The sequence below is a fragment of the Salmo salar genome, chromosome 01 (assembly GCF_965601325.2).
Source record: "Salmo salar chromosome 01, fSalSal1, whole genome shotgun sequence".
NCBI lineage: Eukaryota > Metazoa > Chordata > Actinopteri > Salmoniformes > Salmonidae > Salmo > Salmo salar.
Window position 1 is genome coordinate 66,365,001 of NC_138291.1, and position 24,140 is coordinate 66,389,140.

Consider the following 24,140-nt stretch of genomic DNA (forward strand, 5'->3'; position numbering starts at 1 on the left):
AACCCAGATTCACTGTAAAACAAAGAGCAGCAGGCCCACTATACAGCTTCAGTAGCTTGTAGTGTGGTAACGGTAGAGAGCTTGAGGCTAAACATGTAGTATGTGCTGGGTTAGACCTCAAGCACAGCCCTGGTCCACTGTTACCCAGTGATGGATAGTTAGCAGGGCCACTGAATCTATATCTAGCCTGCTACAGACCTGGACTGGAGGCTAAAGGGAATCAGTTGAAGATGGGTAGGAGTGTGTTTGACGTGGGAGAGCGAGAGAGAGAGAGCGAGAGAGAGCGAGAGAGAGAGAGAGAATTCTCTGCTGTAATGAGTCCTGCAGCCATGAACTAAATTAAGAGGGATCCTCAAGTGAAATGTTGTCAATGCCACTCTAGCCATTAGAGAACAGTGGGATGGTGGAGGAAAGGGTGTAGACTATAGAGGGCTGAATGGGGAGGTTTTTATTGTTTATTGTTGTCTCAACAGCCCACCTCCCAAGTTATGGGGAATACTAGATGTTGAACAAAAAAACAACGATAGTGAAATGTTTTAGCAATAGCATTCTCAGATGAGGGCAATAGCCCATAGAATGGAAGTGGTTAATTTCCCCCAACCAAATAACATTGGATAGTAAGGCACTTGTTCCCTGATAAAGAAGTGATAGGATCTGCGGGGCTGGTCCCTGGGCGCTTGTACAGGGCTAGAGCAAATATTGTTAATGCGCTGTGGTTACTACGAGGAAGGAGAAGAAAAACAGCTGTAGTTGATGAGAGAAGACAGCAAGCAACCAGAGTATGACAGCAATGACACCCTTGCTAAAAATCTCTCTGGAATTTTAGAGGTTAATGTCTTTAATCAGCGGGTAAATTAAGATGTGTTAGTACAGAACAGCCTACATAGACCAAAAAGCTTGCTCCTTGTTTATAATGGAATGTTATAAGAACAAACCAGTGTAATGGAGCCTGGCCTGTCAGAACAGGGACCTGAGTGATGTACAGTAGATGAAGTACAGTAGAGTACCTTACATACTGGAGCTGGTGGGGATGCAGAAGGCTTGACATTAAGACCCTGGCATTTTGGAAATCCAATATGTTATTGACCTGTGTACTACTATCTCAGTGAGGAGACCTGCTGTCAGCAGATCGTAGTGGTGTGTTGTGAGACGCTGGTTCCAGGTCTCCTCCAGCCTCACTGAGGCCCATGGTGAGGCCCATACTGGGGTCTGATGGTCTATGGTTGGGTGGTGATCGATACTCATCGCCCTGCAATGATGACCTCACTGTCATGGCCGCCGGCTATGGACTCTTCATGGCAGTCATTATTGCTTGGGCACCAATCAGGAGCTAAGGACTGTCAATACCTGACGCTCATGGATGTTTCAGTGGTGAACTTCTGAAATGGGTGGTGTACAAAACACAGTGAAATAAATGCAGTATGATACCCTGTTAGTATTGGTAGTACAGTAATAATACAATGGAGTCATTACTTCTCATTTTTCCCTGAATCAAAGGCAGAGGTGTCAAGGAGTGGGTGACATCTCCCCCTCCCAATTAGCTTAGCTCCTAAAATCAGGAAGCGTCTCCTCACTTCGTCTGTTTGTTTTCTCCGTTTCTCTTCTATTTGATGATGGGAGAGGGGCGAGCTAAAATTAGGCTGACGGGTCTCCCTTTGAGTGTCAGCCTAAAATGATCAGAGTAGAGATAAGAGGGTCTAGCAGCCCTCAAATCAGTCAAAGTGCCAAAGTCTGCCTTTTTCTCCTCAATTACCAGGCGTGTGAAGCACACGGAGTGGAAACCGCCGAGCCCGCAGCATTACTAAAGAGACAATCTATTTCCCCTTTGACCAGAGGGAGAGAAATCATTATCGCATGATTAGTAGCTAGCCTCAGCAGTGTGGCGAGCATGGAGGTACAGGCTGCAGGAGAATCCTATTAATTGCCCTAGTCTCTGTTAGAAAGGGATTGTTTTAGCGTTGATTTGTGGGCCTGTAACTCGGGTTGTTGGAAGATAAAAGCTGATGTCAGGTCGTAGTTATACTGGCAGACTTCAGACAGGGAGAGGGTTGTGTCAAAAGGAGCATAGCTCTCCAGTACTGTAAGTCTATCTCTTTAGGCTTTCGCCTGTCTCCCTCTCTTTTGTCTTTCTTCACACTCCATAGTTTCATCCTCCCCTCCTTCTCTCTCTGCTACTCTCTCTCTCTCCCACTCTCTCTCCTCTCTCTCCTCTCTCTCTGGTGAATTGCAGCCCTGCTCCAACTGATAGCTGTCTGGGCCGATGATTTCCTCCATGGCGGTCCACTGAGAGCCTCGCTCGTCTACTGGTTTTGGAGGAGTTGCTTTAATTAGCTATGTTAATATCCCCTTCATTGGCCTTAATATCTCTCTACACCTTCCTCCATCTCCACGGCCACGAGGGTCCTCCTGTCCTGTCACTAGCTCTGATTATTGAGAAGGATAGCTTTAATCAAACCTAATTGCAGTTCATTCTTTCTCTCGATCCCCCCCTTTGCCCTCCGTTGCCAACATCTAATGGCGTCGTCGCCTTGATATCCCATTAAAAAACTATCAAACAATCTCGTTTTTTGTCTCCAAGCAAAACACCAGCACAAAGTTCTGTAGATATTTAAGAAGTAAAAGAGAGAGGCTTGTCTTAATTGCTTGCCTTTTCACCAAGGACCAATTTACAGCACGCTCATGTAGAATGTTAACCAACTCTAATGTAATGATGCTTTACTGTTGCCACTAACATGGACTACTGTTGAAATGAAGCTTATCTGTTAGCTGGAAATGTGGTTAATCGTCTTCATAACAGTAAACATAAATGAGTTCACAATAGAACGGCTGCTTTCTATTCCCAAGTTGTCCTTTTCTGTTTATTGCTCACTTTTTGTTTTACTGCAGTTTTACACGTTGTAATCGTATTACAGCACAACAGAAAAAGGAACAGAAAAGCCCCATGTTAAAAATAACATGTCGCTTCAATAACATTTACGTTTTGGCTACAAAATTATTATTTTTTCATTTTCTTTTGCATATATTTCTTTTGTTGCGCAAGGTGAAAACATACAGAGCACATCAATCTTGGACACACACACAGGCTCTTACCCACACACACACTAGTCTAATCCAATCTGTATGAGAGGCGACAGACAAATAAAAGTCGTATTTCAGGTCTGCTTTCCGCAGATGTCTACTGCTCTGCCTTACGACTCTTTGGGGAAATAAAAACAAGGTCAGGGAATTAGAGTACATAATGGTCATTTTGATGATCGGCCAACAGCTGCAACCAAAAACACACTGAACACAATCAGGCGAAATGCACTAATGACAAGTCAGGTTTTTTATGGCCTTGCCGCACACCAACAGGCAATCAGCATTTTGGCGTGGCTTAAAACTTTTTATTGATTGTAGAGCCATAGCCCCATGGATGAGGAGTGAAAATATTTTCTCACCTCTCATGCTCCTTTGGTCTGGCAGTGGTGCTAAGGGTATTGGAGTCTTATTGGAGAACACTTCTAAGTGACCACTGCATGTGTTAATGTGGCCAGGGTAAGAGGGGTCATTTCAAAGCACAGATGTATTGCATTGGCCCAGATCCCACTGTGGAGTAAGAAGTAGGAGGCTAGGTGTTGAGAAAGGGCCTTCTTAGGCAACACGCTCTATGTTGAGCAAAGCAACATCAATTCAATCCATGGTAATACAATAAGTTGTAACAGTGCCAATTTAGCTTTTCAATGGAAACCATGAAATTGTGCATTAAACCAATAAATGATGGTGAGTGTTTACATCAAACGTGAAGGGAGCCAAAAAACATGAGTCCTAATGAGTCTGTAGCATGTTTTTACTGTACATGACAAGAAAGTCAATTAAAGGGTGTTGCAGTAGGTTCTGCTGATATAATCATTGATCCCGCTGTCAGGTTTAGGACATATTGTTGTCATCACTTGTAGTGCTAATAGGGAATACATTTGTAGTGGGAGACAGCAAGCCAAGACAGGGACTGTTAGTCTCCTCCGCCTGTCTCCTTTGTAATGTTATCTACTGGATCAGGGAAAGGTTATATTTAAAAGAAGAGCTCACGATAGAAGGCATTTTCAATAATATCACAGTGATCTGACGTTCATTTGACGCTCACAAGCAAACACTTGTCAGCTGAAGCGAAGTGCAGCAAGAGGGAGAGAGAGAGAGAGAGAGAGAGAGACAGAGAGAGAGAGAAGCTCACAGACTAACCAACCACAGATCTGTCTCTCACATGACATTTGTTTAGAGACGATTAGCCAGGTTGTAATTTGTGGCATAATTGCCTCACCCATCCACCAGTGTGTGTGTGTGTGTGTGTGTGTGTGTGCGTTTGTGCGTGTGTGTGTGGCGTGAAGCGAAGGTCCCAGGAGTGGCCCCCTAATTGTCTGACAGGACTATACGTTTTGTGGCGCGCTCTCACCTTGTTAGGTCCTTTATCCCTGATGCTCTTCAAACAAGACCTGGTCACAGGTGGGCCTCATTTGCCTTCCTATTGAACAGCACAACTTTAATTGCACAGGGGGTGTTCTGGGATTAAATAAATGGGTGGAATATCAAGTGACTTCCTGCATGCTAGTAGCAGATGGGTCTGAGAACAGGCTGTGAACTCAGGTGAGAGGATGATATGACAAAGGGTTGCTACTAAGGGGTATTATAAAGCAACAGTAGATATCTGCATTATTTTAAACAGTTGAGTAGTATCTATCCGTTTGATGTTGGTGAAATGGATTTGTTGTTGACATGTTGAGTGGCATGGACCTGTTTTGATTTTATGGAATTCCATTCCATATCAATTCTTGAATGGCTCTATGCTTCAATTGTTTCAGGACTATTTTGTAAAACATAGTAGTACGATGTAGTTCAATTGTTTGTTTTGTGCTCTCTTTCAGATTCTTCCTGAAGTTCTTCCTGAAGTGCAATCAGAACTGTCTGAAGAATGCAGGGAATCCCAGAGACATGCGCAGGTTCCAGGTAACTGAAAGTTACACAAAACCACACACACACACTGGTTTAAATTCACTCAGGTTTACACACACACACACACACACACACACACACACACACACACACACACCACACACACACACACACACACACACACACACACACACACACACACACACACACACACACACACACACACACACACACACACACACACACACACACACACACACACACGCAGAGGGTGTCAGTGTGCTGCTGAACACATGTAGGAATATTTATTGGAGAACACCATCTTACACAAATAAGGATATGGGATTTAAGAGGTGATATCAATTGTGGTCCTGACAGCTTCCCGAACCACAGCACAGAAGGGAGGACAATCCCACCACATGTGTTAACACAGGGTTTCCCAGTAGGACACACACACACACACACACACACACACACACACACACACACACACACACACACACACACACACACTTCTTCACTGTGCAGCCATCTGAGAGGTGTTTTCCATAACACTGTAGCCAGCAGTGACATTATAGTATTACCAAAGAGACGTCTATCTGGAGGTCCGGAATTCTCCCATGTCTAAGAGGCTGCAGATGCTAAAATACATTATCTATTAAATGTGAAGGGGTGCCATTGAAGTTAGTGATCTCCTTATCTGCCTACCCCAGAACCATATACCCCAAGTAGGAGGTCAGGACTGAATGGAGTGGTGGTATCCTATCTGCTTTGCCACAAACTACAGGGGCCATCATTCCCTGCCAATCATGGGCTATGACAAACACACCAACCTAGCCTCATCCAGCAAACCCTCAGACATGAAACAGACAGACTCTTTCTGATGTCACCACTAGACCTGCCTCGTCTCCTTTTCCCTGAGGGGGTAACTGGACTTAACAGAGTCAATCCCTTCACAGACAGCTCAGGTGTTCACTCTACCATCACATTACTCCTACAGTAGATTCACAAGAGACTGGAACATACTGTCCCAGCCATGACAGCTACTGAGTTCTCAGGCATATGAGTTCCCTCAGGCATATGTAACAGGAGGTGTATGAGTGAGTGTTGCATAAAACTTCTACCGCATTTGTATCTGTTTATCTTTAATAAAATCTAGATTTACCATATTTATAGGGAATCAACTGGCAGGACTTATATACCATGAATATGATTTGACATTATTGTTGGAGTATTTGAGGGTGGGAGGTATTGTACGCCAAGGCTTACAATATTGTTGGCTATCTTCTCCGGTCTCCATTCCAATGGCCAGAATTCAGTTTTCCCCAGATAGTTTTACCAGATGCTTCACTGTAGGTGTTACTCCGGCCAATGTTGTGTATTCTGCATGCCTTCCACTCCGCTTATTACCCCCCCAAACCAGCTGGAGGCCAGAGAGGACCACATCCATCATCTCCAGCTTGGCCCAGCTCTGAACCTGCGAGCAAGAATGGAGCTCTTTCACCTCCCCACTCAGCCCCCCTACCTCCATCCCAACCCCACACCCCCAACTAACCAAAAAAACACCCCCCCAAATTCCACGGCTACACCGAGGTCACTCACCGGCAAACAGAACCTGAGAGGGGCTCTCTCTTTCCGGCTCGGAAACACTTTCTCCATTCTTGGCCTAGTCCACTGTTTGGAGATGTGGTTGAGAGAAAAAAACAACAATAAAAACAAGCACTATGATATATTGAGGCCTGGATTCATCCGATCGTGAGTTAAAGGCAATGTTCGATTGAGACGACATACAGTATGTAGCGTATACCGTGAATGGGATCTCCACGAACGTGGGAACATTGCTTGTAAGAGCCGCTTTGCCTATAAACTGCAATCAGATTGAATCTCAGCCTGAGTGTGACTTGGAATTTGATCCAGGTGAAATGTTTGTTGAACCAAAAAGAGGGTTGTTTTAGTTGTCCAGAACTACAGTGGCTTCAGAAAGTATTTACACCCCTTGATTTTTTTTCACATTATGTTGTGTTACAGCCGGCGTTTGTGTCACTGGCCTACACACAATACCCCACAATGTCAAAGTGGAATGATGTTTTAAGAAATGTTTACAAATTAATTGAGCCAATAAGTATTCAACCCCTTTCTTATGGCAAGCCTAAATAAATTCAGGAGTAAGAATGTGCTTAACAAGACACATAATAAGTTCCATGGACTCACTATGTGTGCAATAATAGGGTTTTTACATGATTTTTTAATGACTACCTCATCTTTGTACCCCACACATGCAATTAGCTGTAAGGTCCCTCGGTCGAGCGGTGAATTTCAAACACAGATTCAACCACAAAGACCAGGGAGGTTTTCCAATGCTTAGCAAAGAAGGGCACCTATTGGTAGATGGGTAAAAAAAAGCAGACACTGAATATCCCTTTGAGCATTGTGAAGTTACTAAATACACTTCGGATGGTGTATCAATACGCCCAGTCATTACAATGATACACGCGTCCTTCCGAACTCAGTTGCCGGAGAGGAAGGAAACTGGGGATTTCACCATGAGGCCAATGGTGACTTTAAAACAGATACAGAGTATAATGGCTGTGATAGGAGAAAACTGAGGATGGATCAACAACATCGTAGTTACTCCACAATACTAACCTAATTGACAGTGAAAATACGCCTGTAGAGAATAACACTGTAAAAAAATTGGCAAAGAAATTAACTTTATGTCCTGAATACGAAGTGTTATGTTTAGGGCAAATCCAACACAATACATCACTGAGTACCGCTCTTCATTTTTTCAAGCATGGTGGTGGCTGCATCATGTTTTGGTCATGCTTATCATCGGCAAGGACTAAGGAGTTTTTAAAATAAAAATAAATGGAATAAAACTCAGTACAGGCAAAGTCCTAGAGGAAAACCTGTCTCAGTCTGCTTTCCAACAGACACTGGGAGACAAATCCACCTTTCAGCAGGTCAATAAACACAAGGCCAAATCTAAACTGGATATTTCTGAGTGCCCTAGTTACAGTTTTGACTTAAATCGGCTTGAAAATCTATGGCAAGACTTGAAAATAGCTGTCTAGCAACAACAACCTACTTGACAGAAATTGAATACTTTTTAAAAGAACAATGGGCAAATATTGTACAATCCAGGTGTGCAAACCTCTTAGAGACTTACACAGAAAGACTCACAGCTGTAATCACTACCAAAGGTGATTATATCATGTATTGACTCAGGGGTGTGAATACTTATGTAAATTAGATATTTCTGTGTTTCATTTTCAATACATTTGATAACGTTTCTAAAAACCTGTTTTCACTTTGTCATTGAGGGGTTTTGTGTGTAGATGGGTGAGAAATCTCCTCAATTTAATACATTTTGACTTCAGGCTGTAACACAATAAAATATGGAATAAGTGAAGGGGTATGAATACTTTCTAAAGGCACTGTAGATGAGTCGATCAATGTCTTTTGTGAGTCAATTACATCAATACAACATTTGTCAGAGTGGGTCAAAACAAGTGATTATAGAGAGAGCTAAATGTTGTTCTTGGAATCTGAAAACAATAAAGCATGATTAAGCTGATGTTTTGTACGTGATTGTGTCCCCTTCCTACAGATTGCTAAATGACACGGTCTACCTTCACTCTTGTTGCAGGTTGTCGTCTCGACGACAGTCAACGTGGACGGCCACGTCTTGGCTGTCTCAGACAACATGTTTGTCCACAACAACTCCAAGCATGGGCGAAGGGCTCGCAGACTCGACCCTTCAGAAGGTACGCCTCCTTATCTGGAGAATGGTAGGCACCTTTTACATCATATTATTTGCTTTCCTTTTTACTTTACATTTCCATCTTCCTTTCGTTCATACATTTTTATTCTTATTCTGTGTTGTAAATCACTATTTGCCTCCCAAAATGCATACTATTTGTAGTGGATTGGAAATAGTATACAATATCATGCATTGCGCACTAATCATTCGAATAATGCTAGTAATTATGGACATTTTAATGATAATAAAATGATATACTATTTCCAATCTTGACCAATTGTTAACTGCACATAAAAAAAAATGACCTATTAGAAACATGATGAAATTGGCAAAGAATTCAGAGTTAGGTCAATTTCCTGTTGCTGGGAGCTGCAGTTTCAGTTGAGAGGAGAAATGAGGGGATGAAGGACAGGGCGAGGGGAGGGTCTAGGAGAAAAACAGAACTTACTGTTTTTCTTCCAACTGATTCCATATGATAGACTGATTGCCTGCATGGCCAACAGAGAGAGAAGCAGGACCCCCAAACCATGGGAAATCCAAAAAGTAAACTGCACTAAACACAACCTTCTGACCCCTCCTGGCCTCCTCTCGCAGCTGGGAGCATAACAGCTGAAAGATTATGGAAAAAACAGAGCAGGCCAATTGTGCAAATTGTTTATCTTCAGATTTCAAGGGGCAATTATGGCTAGGCAAACAGTTTATATACACACACACCACTGACTGAAACGGCCTTCTCTCCAGTTTAATAACCATTAATGGTCATATCACCAAAAGCAAATGTAATGTTTAATACAACAAGGGTTAAAAAAATCCAGACAAGACAATTAATATAACTAGTGGGGGGAAAAGCTAATTTGTTTAAAAGCTATTTGTTTTCGTCTTTATTAATGACTCCACTACTGGAGAACAAAATCAAATAATTAAAGTCCTGCCCCGAGCATCGAAGTCATTATGCTCAGTGACGTTCTGTTTTTGTCTGTGTCTCACATTTATGACAGGGTAGGTGTGGATCGCCTAGCAACCTTAGTCTTAATGAGGAGAGCAATTAAAGAGGTTGAGCCCTCTCCTTCATGTTCCCCCCATCCCACAGGACAGTGTGTGTGTGTGTGTGTGTGTGTGTGTGTGTGTGTGTGTGTGTGTGTGTGTGTGTGTGTGTGTGTGTGTGTGTGTGTGTGTGTGTGTGTGTGTTCCAAACAAATTTCCACTGCCCACCCCTTTCTTCCCCTCCTCATTCTTCTAAGCACAAGAACAGTAAGCTTGCCATGTAAAACAAGCTTCCTTCAATAACACAATTTAGCGTAGTGTTTGTGTGAGCTACACAGTTATTCGTAAAGTGTACACAACGGTCCTGCTTTTGAGTGCCTAAATCACCTGACAATTTTCAATTATTGAGTTTGAGAACATTTCATTTAACTATAATATACTACATTTTTCTTTACAGTATATCTCAATCTATTTTCCATCCCAACCTAATGTAGCCGAGTGTAGAAAACTAACACTTTGTGTATACTACCAATGTACCATAGCTCTTTAGCCAAAACTTTGCTTGTTTGCGTCTCCCACTCCAGACACTCATAGACATGACACATGAGAACAGGATACTCGGTCATAAAATGTAATCCCATCCATGTCGTTCATAGAGTTCTGACACCAGGCAGGCAGACAGAGTGTGCTTTAAATTAGCAACACATTCTTCACTGGGAGTTCGCTGGGTGAGGAGCCTCAGGTATGTGGCTGACTGACTGTCTGTCTGTGTGTCTGCGAAAGCAAGGCACCCTCTCAGTTCATTGTCTCAGTGCTGGGGTTACAGTGTCAGGCTGCTCAAGAAGTGCTGCCCCCTATTGGTGAACAGGAATTTCTGTCAATGTCACACAACTGAACCATGCAGGTTTGAGCTGTCACAAAAGCATTTAGACATGAATACACAGAAAATCCTTCACTAATACACACACACCTACACACTCGCGCCCTCATAAACACTCACGCCACGCATTCCTTAGCTCCGTTTGACCTCCACTGTAGAGACTTGGAGAGTATGGAAGACTCAGCAATGAGCCTGCAGCGCCCCAGTCATTTGCATGCCAAGTTGCTGTAATACCGTTAGTGTTCATGCAATAAAGACAAGTGAATCCAGTCTGCTCCGTCTGAGAGACAGAGAGGGAGAGAAAGACAGAGATAGAAAGAGTGGGAGAGACAGACAGAGAGAGAGAGAGAGAGAGAGAGAGAGAGAGAGAGAGAGAGAAAGAGAGAGGGCGAGAGACTGAGAGAGAGATAAAGAGGGGGAGAGAGAGGGAAAGGGAGAGAGGGAAAGGGAGAGAGAAAGGGGTAACAGATGGCCCAGGGAGAGGTAAAAGGTATAATCCCATCAGCTGCACTATCAGCCGACCATCTGGACATCCCACAGCACAATTACAACACATTTCAGCAGGCAGAACAAAGGACGCCACAGCCACGGACACATCAGACCTGTTTGAGTGGCTCAGTAGGTCTACAAGCGCTTCAGACGGAAGTTGGCCCAAAGCTCAGATCTAGGATCAGTTTTCTCTACTCCAGTGCTAACCTGCCGCATTAGCAAGTAAAGGAACCAAAATTGATGTTGGATTTGCGCTTAGGGATGTTTAGAAATAAATGCTCACAAATAAACTAATATTGGTTTAAACAATTTAAAAGTATGAGTTTTGTGATGCACAGTCAGGCCCTGTTTCAGCCATCCTCATTCCCTCCCTGCAATGTTTATCATCTGCTGCGGGGCATTGTGCGTGTCTATCCTCAGATCGCCTGCGCTGCCTGTGTAATCCACTTGGCCACGGTTCCCATTCAGCACATGCTCCCCTCTCTGTCTGTGCATTGAGACATATGCAAATTTTCAGGCAGAAGGGTGGACGGCTTAGGGCCCCGGTCGCTCCCTCTCTATGGGTCCTTTCTGTGTACCGGAGGGGGACGTTGGGATTTCCGAGGCGGCGTGTGTATGTGTGTAGGTTTCTGGCTGCAGCTGCCCCCCAATAACCACCATCACCCCCTTCTCTCTCTCTCTCTCTCTCTCTCTCTCTCTCTCTCTCTCTCTCTCTCTCTCTCTCTCTCTCTCCTGGCCCCAAAGTCAATTTGTTTACAGTAATTTTGAAGGGGGAATTATTTGCCGTAATCGGCAGCACTGATGAAGGTCAGCTCCTTTGAGGGGACGCAGCGATCCCACAGAGAGATGGTCTTCTTTCAGATGCTCTGCTTAGCAATTAAGGAAAGCAAATGTCACTCGTCCAGACCTCAGAGATGAAATTCTGTACGGGCGATTAACATGAAGTCAACAGCCCCTGTTAAAGTCAGATTTCCCATAGTGTGTGCGTGCGTGTGATTTCCCGTAGTGTGGCGTGTGTGCACATGTGTGTGCATGGGCGCTTTATGGGATAAAGCAAACATAACCTGAACAGCCCCAACAGCAAAGCAAACAAAGGGAGATGTCTTGTATGTAATGTTCATTACAATATACTGATATGGTGATTTATTGTAATTACTGAACTGGAGTGATAATAGTAGCACAGCAATGTGCTCATATGAAATACCTATAACTGAAATAGTACAAAATGTTAAAAGAACAAGTGTGCGCAGTTCGCATTGTATTCACAAAATATTGATGAAAAAAGGCTACATTTAATATTGTTGTTTTATGGTTAGCTGTCATGCTATGCCTGTTGTAAACATGGTGTCAGGGTGAACATCATATTAAGGCAATGTATCAAATGACAGAGAGAGTTTGGCATGAGCTCGCTCAAATTAGATTATAATAACACCCAGCATTCTGATGAATGGCACAGCTATGGAGCAAAAGTCATGGCTGATGAAAAGCATTGTAAGGAACAATGTGAAATGGATTGAATCGATCACAAAAGGCAAAAATTGAGCCTGAATAATTCATGAATTTATTAATGTTGTAAAAACGTGAAACTGCATTCTCAACAACATGCCAGAACACAGGGAACAAAGACAACGGAATGACATGAAACCAACAACACAGCTTTGGCTTGTCATTTTCATACAACAGCCTTATTCTTGACTCATTTGAGATGTGTTCAACTTTGAAATTCTACTGTACATGCAGGCTACACCTAATCCATTTTGATAGTTACATTTGCCCTGACACAATGTGCTACATCAGATCATTTCCACTCACAAGTCCAGCGCTTAGCCTTTGTGAAGCAGACCATTTGAAGGTTCTGCTTAACTACATCACTCCAAGCTGCTGCTGAATGATTTTATTCTCGTGCCTAAAAGGACAAATCCATCATTTTTTCTCTCTCCAGGCTTATTTCCATGATATGTCTTTCTATTGGGTTAAAGACATCAGGCTATATAGAGGTGTAGGTACTGAATAGGCTATTTTCTCTGTGTGTTAAGCAGCCACCCCGTGCATCAAGGCCATCAGCCCCAGTGAGGGATGGACTACAGGAGGGGCCACTGTCATCATCATTGGGGACAACTTCTTTGATGGCCTGCAGGTCGTGTTCGGGACCATGCTTGTCTGGAGTGAGGTACAATATGTTGTCTGACGACGATGCAAAAATGTTCTGTCACGCCATTGATTTGATTGAATTTCAGCCTAGGTTTGAAGTGTTTTACTGTTTTTACAAAACATATCATTTTTTTAGAACTGTTTCAAGCCTGTACCATAACAACTATATAGTAATGATGTCCATTAGGTTGCTACGAGACCTTAGTAGCCTTGGTCAGACTCAATGGTTCCTGTGCCCTGTCTTCCAGCTCATCACCCCCCACGCAATCCGTGTCCAGACCCCTCCCAGGCACATCCCTGGTGTAGTGGAGGTCACGCTGTCCTATAAGTCCAAGCAGTTCTGCAAAGGGGCTCCTGGGAGATTTGTCTACACCGGTGAGTCAGGCTTAATGCCCGTTTTCAGTCTCTCCTCCCTGGGTTCAGTGCCCTGACGAGCCATCCTCTCTGGATGGAACTCAAAGTCTGTTCAAATACTTTGAAAATGTATACTTACTTCCTTGCCTCCTTGAAGTATTCGCTGATCTAATACATTTAGATGAAAAACAAGGTTTCCCTGACATACATAGCTTTTACCTATTCAGTCATTTTAATCTGTGGCTAGGTTGGAAATAAGTAGGAATTTTCTCAGTACTGGAACAGGGCCCCAGTGTCAAGGTAGTAATGATGGATTAACCAGGGCCCTGCTCTCTGGGTCTGGAATCTTCAATGTATGAGAAGTGCGAACTGCATAACTTAAGGTGTTTGGTGGAAGGATTTGTATTATTTATTTATTTTTGGTACTTTTTACCCTTTTTTCTCCCCAATTTCGTGATATCCAATTGGTAGTTACAGTCTTTTACCATCGCTGCAACTTCTGTGCTGACTCGGGAGAGGCATGCGTCCTCCGAAACACGACCCCGCCAAGACGCACTGCTTCTTGACACACTGCTCGCTTAACCCAGAAGCCAGCCTCACCAATGTGTCAGAGGAAACACTGTACAGCTGGCGACTGAAGTCAGTGTGCATGCGCACGGCCACCACAAGGAGTCGCTAGAGTGCAATGGGACAAGGAAATCCCAGTCCACCGAACCCTCCCCTAACCCGGACAACGCTGGGCCAATTGTGCACTGCCTCATAGGTCTCCCGGTTGCGGCCGGCTGCAACACAGCCCGGGATCGAACCCAGATCTGTAGTGACGCCTCTAGCACTGCAATGCAGTGCCTTAAACCGCTGCGCCACTCGGGAGGACCGTGGTGGAAGGATTTCTAGAAGTGCAACTTTATATCACCCTGAACTGCAATTAGAAAGTGATGCTGCCTAGCTTTGTTAAATTCAATTTGTCAGGATAATTCACTCTGACAATTGTATTTTTTACTCACTTGTCAGATATGCATCTGCTAATTTGCAGATTTCTTATATACAGTTCATGACAAAAAGTATGTGGACACCTGCTTGTCGAATATCTCATTCCAAAATCATGGGCATCAATATGGAGTTGGTCCCCCCCTTTGCTGCTTTAACAGCCTCCACTCTTTTGGGAAGGCTTTCCACACACACACACTTCTATTCAGCCGCAAGAGCATTAGTCGGAGAATTAGGTCGGGAACTGATATTGGGCGATTAGGCCTGGCTCGCAGTCGACATTCCAATTCATCCCAAAGGTGTTTGATGGGGTTGAGATCAGGGCTCTGTGCCAGTCAAGTTCTTCCACACCGATCTCGACAAATAATTTATGTATGGGCCTCGCTTTGTGCACGGGGGCGTGTGGTATGCTGAAACAGGAAAGGGCCTTCCCAAACTGTTGCCACAAAGTTGGAAGCACAGAATCGTTTAGCATGTCATGCTGTAGCGTTAAGATTTCCCTTCACTGGAACTAAGGGGCCTAGCCCGAACCATGAAAAACAGCCCCAGACCATTATTCCTCCTCCACCAAAATTTACAGTTGGCACTATGCATTTGGGCATTTGGGCAGATTGGACTGCCAGATGGTGAAGCGTGATTCCTCACTCTAGAGAACGCGTTTCCACTACTCCGGAGTCCAACGCAACCGAGGACAGACAATTTTTTATGCGCTACGTGCTTCAGCACTCGCGGTCCTGTTCTATGAGCTTGTGTGGCCTACCACTTCACGGCTGAGCAGTTGTTGCTCCTAGATGTTTCCACTTCACTATAACAGCACTTACAGTTGACCGGGGCAGCACTAGTAGGGCAGAAATTTGACCACCTGACTTGTTGTAAATGTTGCATCCTATGACGGTATGACGGTGCCACGTTGAAAGTGACTGAGCTCTTCAGTAAGGCCATTCTACTGCCATTGTTTGTCTATGGACATTGCATGGCTGTGTACTCAATGTTATACACCTGTCAGCAGTGGGTGTGGCTGAAATAGCCAGATCCACTCATTTGAAGAGGTGTCCACATACTTTTGTATATATCGTTTATATTTTAATTTGACTGAAAGCTGAACTAGACTGAACTTGGCTGAACTAGAGAGAAATTTAAGCACGCAGAGTTCAGGGTATTTGTGAGTGTGTGTAAGTGTCTTGTGTGAGAGTGTCACACCATATGTAAAGGTGGATTATCTTGGCTAACAGAGAGAACTGGTGGTATTATCTGTCATCATTGGTGAGAAGGCGGAGGTCATGGGGGTCAAGGCCTGTCTGACCTGGAAGCCTCATTCAGATCTAAATCTGATGGTTAGAATGAGAAGGACGCGTCAAACCACTCTCACTCCCCTCTCGCCCTACCTCAGCCCCCCAACACAGACCTGGCCTTGGGCACACAGCGGAACCACCAAAAAAGTTGAGGGGTGGGGGTGAAGGGGGGTTGGACCCCTTAACCCCCCCCTAGACCCCTTCCATTCCGGGGCAGCTGTTTCTCATCACCCCCCCCCCCTCCCCCCTCCCCCCCCCCTCCCCCCTGGCAGCCATCCGTTCCCTTCCCCTCCAACCATGTAGTCTGGCACTCCTGTGTTTAACCTCCCTACCAGCAGAGCAGAGGCCAACAAGGCACCGGGCTAATGAAACAAGAGTGCAGTGTGCTGAGTGTGTGAGTGTATGTGTGCACATGTTTGTGTGTGTGTGAAGCCTGGGAAGGTGTATAAGTTAAGACTTTAATGGCTTCTATAGCACCCTGGTGAAAGTGCCAGGTCCCTTAAGAACAGACCCCATTAGTCACACGGGCTAAGCGGATTGGGATGATTACCATCAGGTTTTACTGGGGAAACATGTCCCCTTCTGGATCTATGATGATTTTCTTCCTTCTTCCTTCCCTGGTTCCTGCTCTGTTCCAGTTAGTAGAAAGATACAATTACCCTCGGAGGCAACGGCAGTACAATTGATTAGTTTGGTGAATTAAAAGAGAGAGCCACCAATAAGACAAGTCTAGTTCCTCAGACTACTGCTATTCCCAGAGTGGATCACCCTGATGGTACCAGGGTTGACATGTGAGGGAATGAAACTGTTAGCGAGCTCCGGGCACTAAACAGCAGAAGTAACAGGGACTCCATATGTACAGTAATTGCTAGTTGATAGAAGGACATTACCTTTCGGACAGTTAAGTACAACATGGACGGGCAACAAGAAGAGGACACGTAGTAATATAATTGCTTCATCTAAAGGGTACAGAATGTGTTCGTGTCATTTCGGTGGTCGGGCAACATGTGCATATCAAAGGTTCGTTTATCAAAGCTGCGATTCAAGAGTGACTTTGCGGCGTGCCGTTGAGAGAAGAGCTTTTAGACCTTTTCATGTACTCTTCTCGCCCGACCGGCCCTAATTATGAAGATTTAACTCGCTCAATTTAAGAAATTATCACAAATTACCAAGAGTCAACATAGAGTAGACTGCAGTCAATTCTAATGGCAGAGGGTGGGGCTTGTTGGGTTAGTATTCTGGACCACCTCCAAAACTAATAATTCACTCAGAGGATGTGAGTACCACGTAGTGTACGTCAATAATCCTGCATGCATCGAGTATGTTCAATCATGGAAACACCAGCTACGGAGACACATAATGCTACAAAACTTCAGAGGATGCTTTGTTAAGCTATGTAGCTAGCAATGTATTTATCACAGTGGCCATAATTTATTATCAGTAATACAACAATTTCTTCATAATCCACATGCAGCCGTTTTTATCTCAATATCATATGATTTCTAGATAAAAATTAAGTAGCTTACTGTGATTGTTTTAAATTAAAATTGTCAAAAATAAACAAAAATAGCTTCTTAGCAAAGAGTAATTTCTCAAGCAAGAATTTTGCTTGGACTGTCTGGGAGTGGTCTGAGTGGGGAGGGGAAAACTGAAAATGTGCTTTTATTGGCAGAGAGGTTTGGAACTCTCTTTCTTATTGGTCTATTAACTAATCACCTCACCAGGCAGGCCAAAACTCCATCCCACCAAAACAGGCTGAAATGTCAGGTGTCTTTTCAAACTGCTCTTACACTAAAAGGGCATTATCATCATTTTCACAATTTCACAGTATTATTCCAACCTCATAGTTTGGAAATACATATAAAACACAGAGAAATCAAATGTTTGATTGCAATGGGCCTTTAATGTATCAAAGTTTACAGCATTGTTCTACTTTAGGGTAAGGACATGGTGTATTATTGTCTCATGGAGGTGGTTTGCCCTGAACTGATCCACGTATTGGTTATCCATTGGTCAGGGTGGCCAGTGGATCAAACTGTCAGCAAGGTTGTAGAAAATCAAAGGGAGACAGGTCCAGCTGTCCTTAGGTCAATACTTCACACTTGCTTCACACTTCAATTTAGTAAATCTATGTGATTGCTTTTTTACTTTAACGTTACAGTAGATGACACCCGTGCAAAAGAGTAAACTATCAGTAAAAACTATCAGTAACTTTGAAACTCTAATTGCGTCAGTTTCTATCTTGACTTGATTTCTATGACAGCTACCCTCCCAGGACCCATATGGAGACCCTTAGTGATATGAAGTGCTAGCACTGCTGCTAACACACTCATCTACTATTTATCCTAATCAGTGACATCCCTATACCGGGATTGTGTTCAAATGAACCCCTACCTTGCCCCAGAAATCGCACATTTACTGGGACCCCATTTGTCATGGGTAAATTGAGGGTCACTACACTTCGCCTGTATCCTCTAGTGGGGATCCGGGACATGCATCATAATGTTAGGAGAGAATGACTGGCAAAGTGTAGCTGTCATACATTTGTCAGTGGGAAGGGAACATTATTTGCTAATTTCCCAAGCTGGGAAGTGACAGGGTGCTTCATCTTCAGACCTTTGGTGACCAGCTTGGTTTCTGGGCTATTAGTACAAGTCAAATGTTTTATTTTTTTCCTAAGGCTGACTGTAACGAGAACCATTTATCCGACCTCACAGAGGGCTGCTATTTAACACACTGGGTCTGGGTGAAGGACTTTGGATGATGCTGCTGATGATGCCCCATGCAGTGAGCGTCTCTTGCCAGATTTGGGTTGAGGCTAGACATCCTTGAAGGCTGATGAATCACAAAGTTTTCTTGTCAAGGTGACAGTATCGACTACACTGCACCAGAATCGGACAACATGGGTATAAGGTAGTCATTCATCAACATAAGGACAAAGGGGTCATGGGGGATTCACTCAATACGGTTAGAGACCAAGAAATGTCAGTCTGGTAGGGGATGGAAACGGAAGGTGTTAATACTGTATATATTCTGCAAGTAGTAATGCTATCCTATACCACTTGCAAAACTCACGATTATGAACATTTATTTTGAGGGTTAATATTTACTGTGATGATCATCAAGATGCTATGCATTGTAAATGTAATGCTGTACATATTGATGTGTACCTTGACTGACCACTTTATCCTCACTCAGCTGGGCAGAGATACAAAGAGATCTTCAAATCTCAAATGAAACCCTTTGCCCCACTGCAAGCAGAAATTGTTGGCTCTTGACAAAAAAAATGCAATTCAGTACAAATGGACTCCTTTATCAAAGCACATCAGTCCAGGCCTTGTGCTGTTCAGTCTGTGTATCGGGCCTAACCCTACAGCTCCCCTCCGCCCTTCAGCCGAGACGCTCTTTGAAGTTCCGGATTTGGCGCAGATCAGATACAGAGCTTCCTCACGATTTCCTCCCCTGCAGGGCAGGGTTTGGTAGCAGCTAGTAAGGGATGGGGTGTGGCCTAGACACACTATAAGATACGCTGTAATCAAGACATTCACAGAGGTATGTAAACAGATCTGTTTAAGAGGGTCTTTCAATGGGATCTCTTTTAGTGTAAGGGCGTAGTGCACCGTAATATAAATGTTGTATGAATAGCGACCTATAGCTCATGTCCCAGTACCTGTCTCCCAGTCTGTCTTTCTCATTACATGCCTGGTATTCAGCTCTAGCTCCTCCGGAGTGACTGAGACACTTGTCACCTACTTAGACAGGCTCAGGCAGAAAGCCTTTGTGAGCGTGTGCAGATAGCGTCAAGGATTGAGGAGGAAGGTCCTTTCGTCCAATTAGAGGGTTGACATGACACACACTCTACCACTCCCCACTGTCAAGCAGTTTGTCAGGTAGACTTTGAGGAGTGCACAATGACATTATATATTTCACATAGTGGAATAATTAAGAGACCTGGGAAATCCAGCTATGGAAAATTGATTGAAATAAGTGACAGCTTTTTAGCCATTGCGTAGTATCAGTACAGGGGTGTTTCTCTATTTGGATTTAATTGTATTTAATTGGCACCACTTGATGTTCAACTGTATTGTTACGTGTGTTTGGTAATGGTGCGCCATATGGGTAGTCCCCACTAAGGCACAGTATTAGTCTGTGCAGCAAAAAAAGATAGATGGGAAGGAAGGAGGCTCTTGATAGACGAGGATCTCTCCTCCCTCCCCTCCCTCCCCTCCGTGCCCCATTTTCACTATGTTCCACACCCAACGGCCTTTATAAGAGCTCCCATCCCCCTATTCCCCATCCCCTTTCAACCCCCAGCCCTACCTCCACCGCCTGTGATTGAAATTCATCGTCAAGTTTATTGAGAAATGAATGAGAGAGGCTGCATGGTATTGACTTTGAGAGGAAAACACAACTCATCTTGAATGAGGGGGAAAATGCGGCCGTAATTTAGCTGTCATCGATTGGGCCTCGTCCATGTATTGATCTTCATTTTACAATATGAATTTGTGCCTGCAATCAGCTGTGAGGTGAGGCCATTTGATTTCAGTTGGACGGTAATGTGTGAAAGTCCCTCTCTACGTCCTTAGAGGAGTGGGACACTCACTTTAGATGTCATTGAAGGGAAGAGAAGAGGTGTTTTCACCCATTTCCAATACAGAGATAAAGGGAATTTCGAAAGTATGATAATTGTGAACTGATACAGTACATCACTCCCATTTAACCTGTGTTAATTACATTTGATCTGTTGCAGAAGCAATATCTGGTGGAATTGTAACTTGTTTTTTTCCCGTTGTCTGTATCTGCTCAAAGTTCATGAAATTTCAATGGACATTGATTTCTCTCTATTGATTTATCTTAACTACAGATCTTTTGAAGTTTGAATTTTCTGATCAACCTGAGACTGGAGATGGAATCACTCAGCGATAGCTTGGATTGGATGGAGAGAACATGGTCAGTGGTAAATGCACTGGTTTGGTTTGCGTGGGTTTGCCGTGAGTTACGATTGGTTGGTTTGGTCTGAAGGTGGGTTCTGCCTGCATGCTTGTTTTAGATCTGTCTCCACAGCGGACATCGATATTGCTGAACATCATGACCTCTATATGTCTACCGGAGTGCGTTCATGTTGTCCCTGCAGCTTTCATCACCTGTTTCCATTCATCCATTTACTTTCAATAACCCCTGAGTGACACTGGCCTTTTTCCCTCCCTGTTTGACGCTGTTGACGACAGTGAGAGGATGTAATTTCCTGTGGTGATAACGATACTATGTGTGACCCATATCGGTACTGCATTTTTAAGATGATCTCAGGTGCCCATGAGGCTTGAGTTGGACACTCTCACAAGTTCAAAATCACTGGCACTTGAATGAACTTCACCTCATTCTGTTTATCTGCTCCCCTTCCAACTCCCTCTCCACCTCAGTATAATTTGTGTTAGGGGAAAGAAAAAAATGCTCAATGGTGTAGGAGGAGTGGAGATAAGCTCCAAGCAGTTAAGTATAATTAGCGAAAGTAATAGCTGGCAAATGGCAACAAGGCTAGTTTTTATCTCCAGCTAGTTTTTATCTCCTGGAAAGATAGATTTATCATAATAACCAGTAATGGCTGGCAGGAATGCTAGCACTCTGTGCACGCTTCCATTCAAGCCTTCAGACTTAAGAAGGAACCATTTCCCTTCACTTTACTGCTTTGCTCAAACATTTCCCCCTGCTACTGCCTGTTACTGCAGGCAAATACAGTACATGACTTCAGTACACTGCCACATACTGAGAGCATGCAGGCGTATTGTCATGTAAGCATTTTCATCTGCCAACAACGGCCATGTTACATTGTTCCTCTAGAGCGGTTACTCATGTCCTATTTCTAGAGGACACGGAGAAGGAGTAGTAGACCGTGCTCTGGCGCCTGTTCGGCTGTCCACTCTGCATTTTAAGCAAAGACACTGGACTTGGGGGCTTCTGGAGTGAATGTGTTAGGAGCATGAACGGATGTGCACATCCCAGGGAGAGGAATTCCATTGAAATCCTGCCGTAGATTGTGTGTGTGTGTGGTGCTTCAAATGAGAATTGATATGTCCACAGCTGCACACCAAGTCTAGGCATTCCATTTGTTTGTTGTTCTGAAATATGACCGTTCACTCAATAGAGTGAGGAAATTACTGAGATATTCACAAAGTTTCCACTCAGCTTGCATTCAAACAATTAACTCTGCTGGTATTTTTAAAAACATTTTATCATGTGCATCCTATTCAAAAAGTGACGGTAATGTTGCTCCTTCAGCTGTCAACTATACATCAAATAAAACTATGAAATGATTTACATTATTTTATTTTATTAACGTTGTTAAATTCTAAACGTTTTATAATAAATTCAAAACAATTATAGCGTCTCATAAGGGATGAGGAAAATATTAAGTTGGAGTATTTGAACTAAACAAGTCAAGTGATTCAAGCTGAATTACTCGTTCAGAAGAAGAGAGGAGACAATGTTATTAGTCTATATCATTCACTCTTTTCTTTCTCACTCTTTATTCCTGGTGAAGTATACTAATTCAGTCATATTAAATTACTGAAATAAAGTTTCCAAACAGTTTGATTCCAAAGAATGAACTCTTATGCATCTATTTTTTAATCATGTTCAAAGCTAAAGGGACCGTAATCTTGCTCCTTCAGCTGTCAAATTAAACATGATTAGCATTAGCATTTGTTTCATTATGTGGATTACATGATAAACATTTTGTTATAAACAATTTACAAAACAATTATAGCTTCTCATAAGTGAGGAGAAAAATGTTATGTTTAAGTAATTGAGCTGAGCAACTCTTTCAAGCTGAACTTCAACTAGTTTAAAGAGAAAATGCTATTAGTCTATCATTCACTCTTTCTCCTCACTCTTTCTTTATTCTCTCTTTTTATTCCTGGCGAAATATTCAAATGCAGCCCCTGCCTTACCTCGCTGTGTCTCTTTCTCTCTAATTATCAATGAGGTCAGTAAGCAAAATGGCTAAGAAGCCAGAAGATCAATACAAATTATCCCTGAGCAAACCAGTGCTGACAGTTTGAATTGCAGCATATGTTTACCCAAAATCAGGCAATTTATCTTCATATCAGCCGAGTAATGCAGCAAGGGTGAGAGGTCAGACAATCTCTCCACCTCATAATTACCCGCCTCTAAAACAGGAAAGTGGTATTGATTGGCCGCGGGCCGGGAAGCGGGCGTGACTGGAACGTGCCAGTGCCTTCCCCCTCCCCAGCCAGACTCCCCACCCAGAACAGGATTTATGGGATGTGTGGGGAGGGTTTCATGTTTCCTCACTGTGGCTGAGAACCTTCACGGGGGGCCAGCTCCCCTTTCTACACTCCTCCCACCCTTCTCTCCTCCTTAGCTACCTCTCACAACAGTGCACTGTGCTGGTAAAATATGGAGATGAAGCTCATGTTGGCATTTATGGTGATAGTCCAAGGGCATCGTAGAGTTCAGAGCTACATTATTAAAGGGTTAGAACAAGGTGATGGGAAGAGATGAGGAAGTGAAGGTAGGATATAAAGTTTGGAGGTGTTTGAGGGTGTATAGTGGCAAGTGTATGAGTGGTGTATAGTAACACTGTCCTCAAGTTTGATTGTTAAGCAAGGGGTGAGAGGTCAGACAATCTCTCCACCTCATAATTACCCGCCTCTACAGTTGTGTCAAGTTGTCCTTTGGGTGGTGGATTTTTTTTAATACACACAGGTCAACTGTTGAGCGTTAAAAACCCAGCAGCGTTGCAGTTCTTGACACAAACCGATGCGCCTGGCACCTACAACCATACCCCGTTCAAAGGCCCTTAAATCTTTTGTCTTGCCCATTCACCCTCTCAATGGCACACGTACGCGATCCATGTCTCAATTGTCTCAAGGCTTAAGAATCCTTCTTTAACCGGTCTCCTTCATCTCCACTGATTGAAGTGGATTTAACAAGTGACAGCTATGATCCCTTATTGATTTCACCTGGATTCCCCTGGTCAGTCTATGTTATAGAAAGAGCAGGCTTTCATAATGTTTTGTACACTCAGTGTGCGTCGTCATCAGCCCTTATAGGATTATTGACAGTGTCTGTGTCTATCTCTGTGTGTACACGGTCCAACTACAGCACTGTCAACTCATCAACTGACAGCACCGTTTAGCACTAACGCAAGTCTCCATCAGCTGTCAACGTCATTTGCATGAAATCGATAGCAGATGGGGGTCTGTGCCACCAATTTCATTATGCAGGGTTGTTGCAAAGATCATCTCCATGATAGATGAGATGGTGACACGTCGACATGCACTTCTCATGGCCCAGA

At 43.6% G+C, this 24,140-nt stretch overlaps 1 protein-coding gene across 12 annotated transcripts in view; it reads left to right on the forward strand.

Moving 5' to 3' along the window:
• Positions 1-24,140, forward strand: part of LOC106607303 (transcription factor COE3) — a 72,140-nt gene that overhangs the window by 34,255 nt on the left and 13,745 nt on the right. For 4 of the 12 annotated variants that reach the window (XM_014204184.3, XM_014204281.3, XM_014204148.3 and 1 more), the window contains exons 7-10: positions 4,896-4,977; positions 8,573-8,714; positions 13,076-13,209; positions 13,439-13,565. In XM_014204184.3, the coding sequence (XP_014059659.1) occupies positions 4,896-4,977; positions 8,573-8,714; positions 13,076-13,209; positions 13,439-13,565 (485 nt within the window). The remainder of the gene's footprint in view (positions 1-4,895; positions 4,978-8,572; positions 8,715-13,075; positions 13,210-13,438; positions 13,566-24,140) is intronic. The other 8 variants (XM_045721071.2, XM_014204296.3, XM_014204230.3 and 5 more) reach the window with 2 other exon arrangements.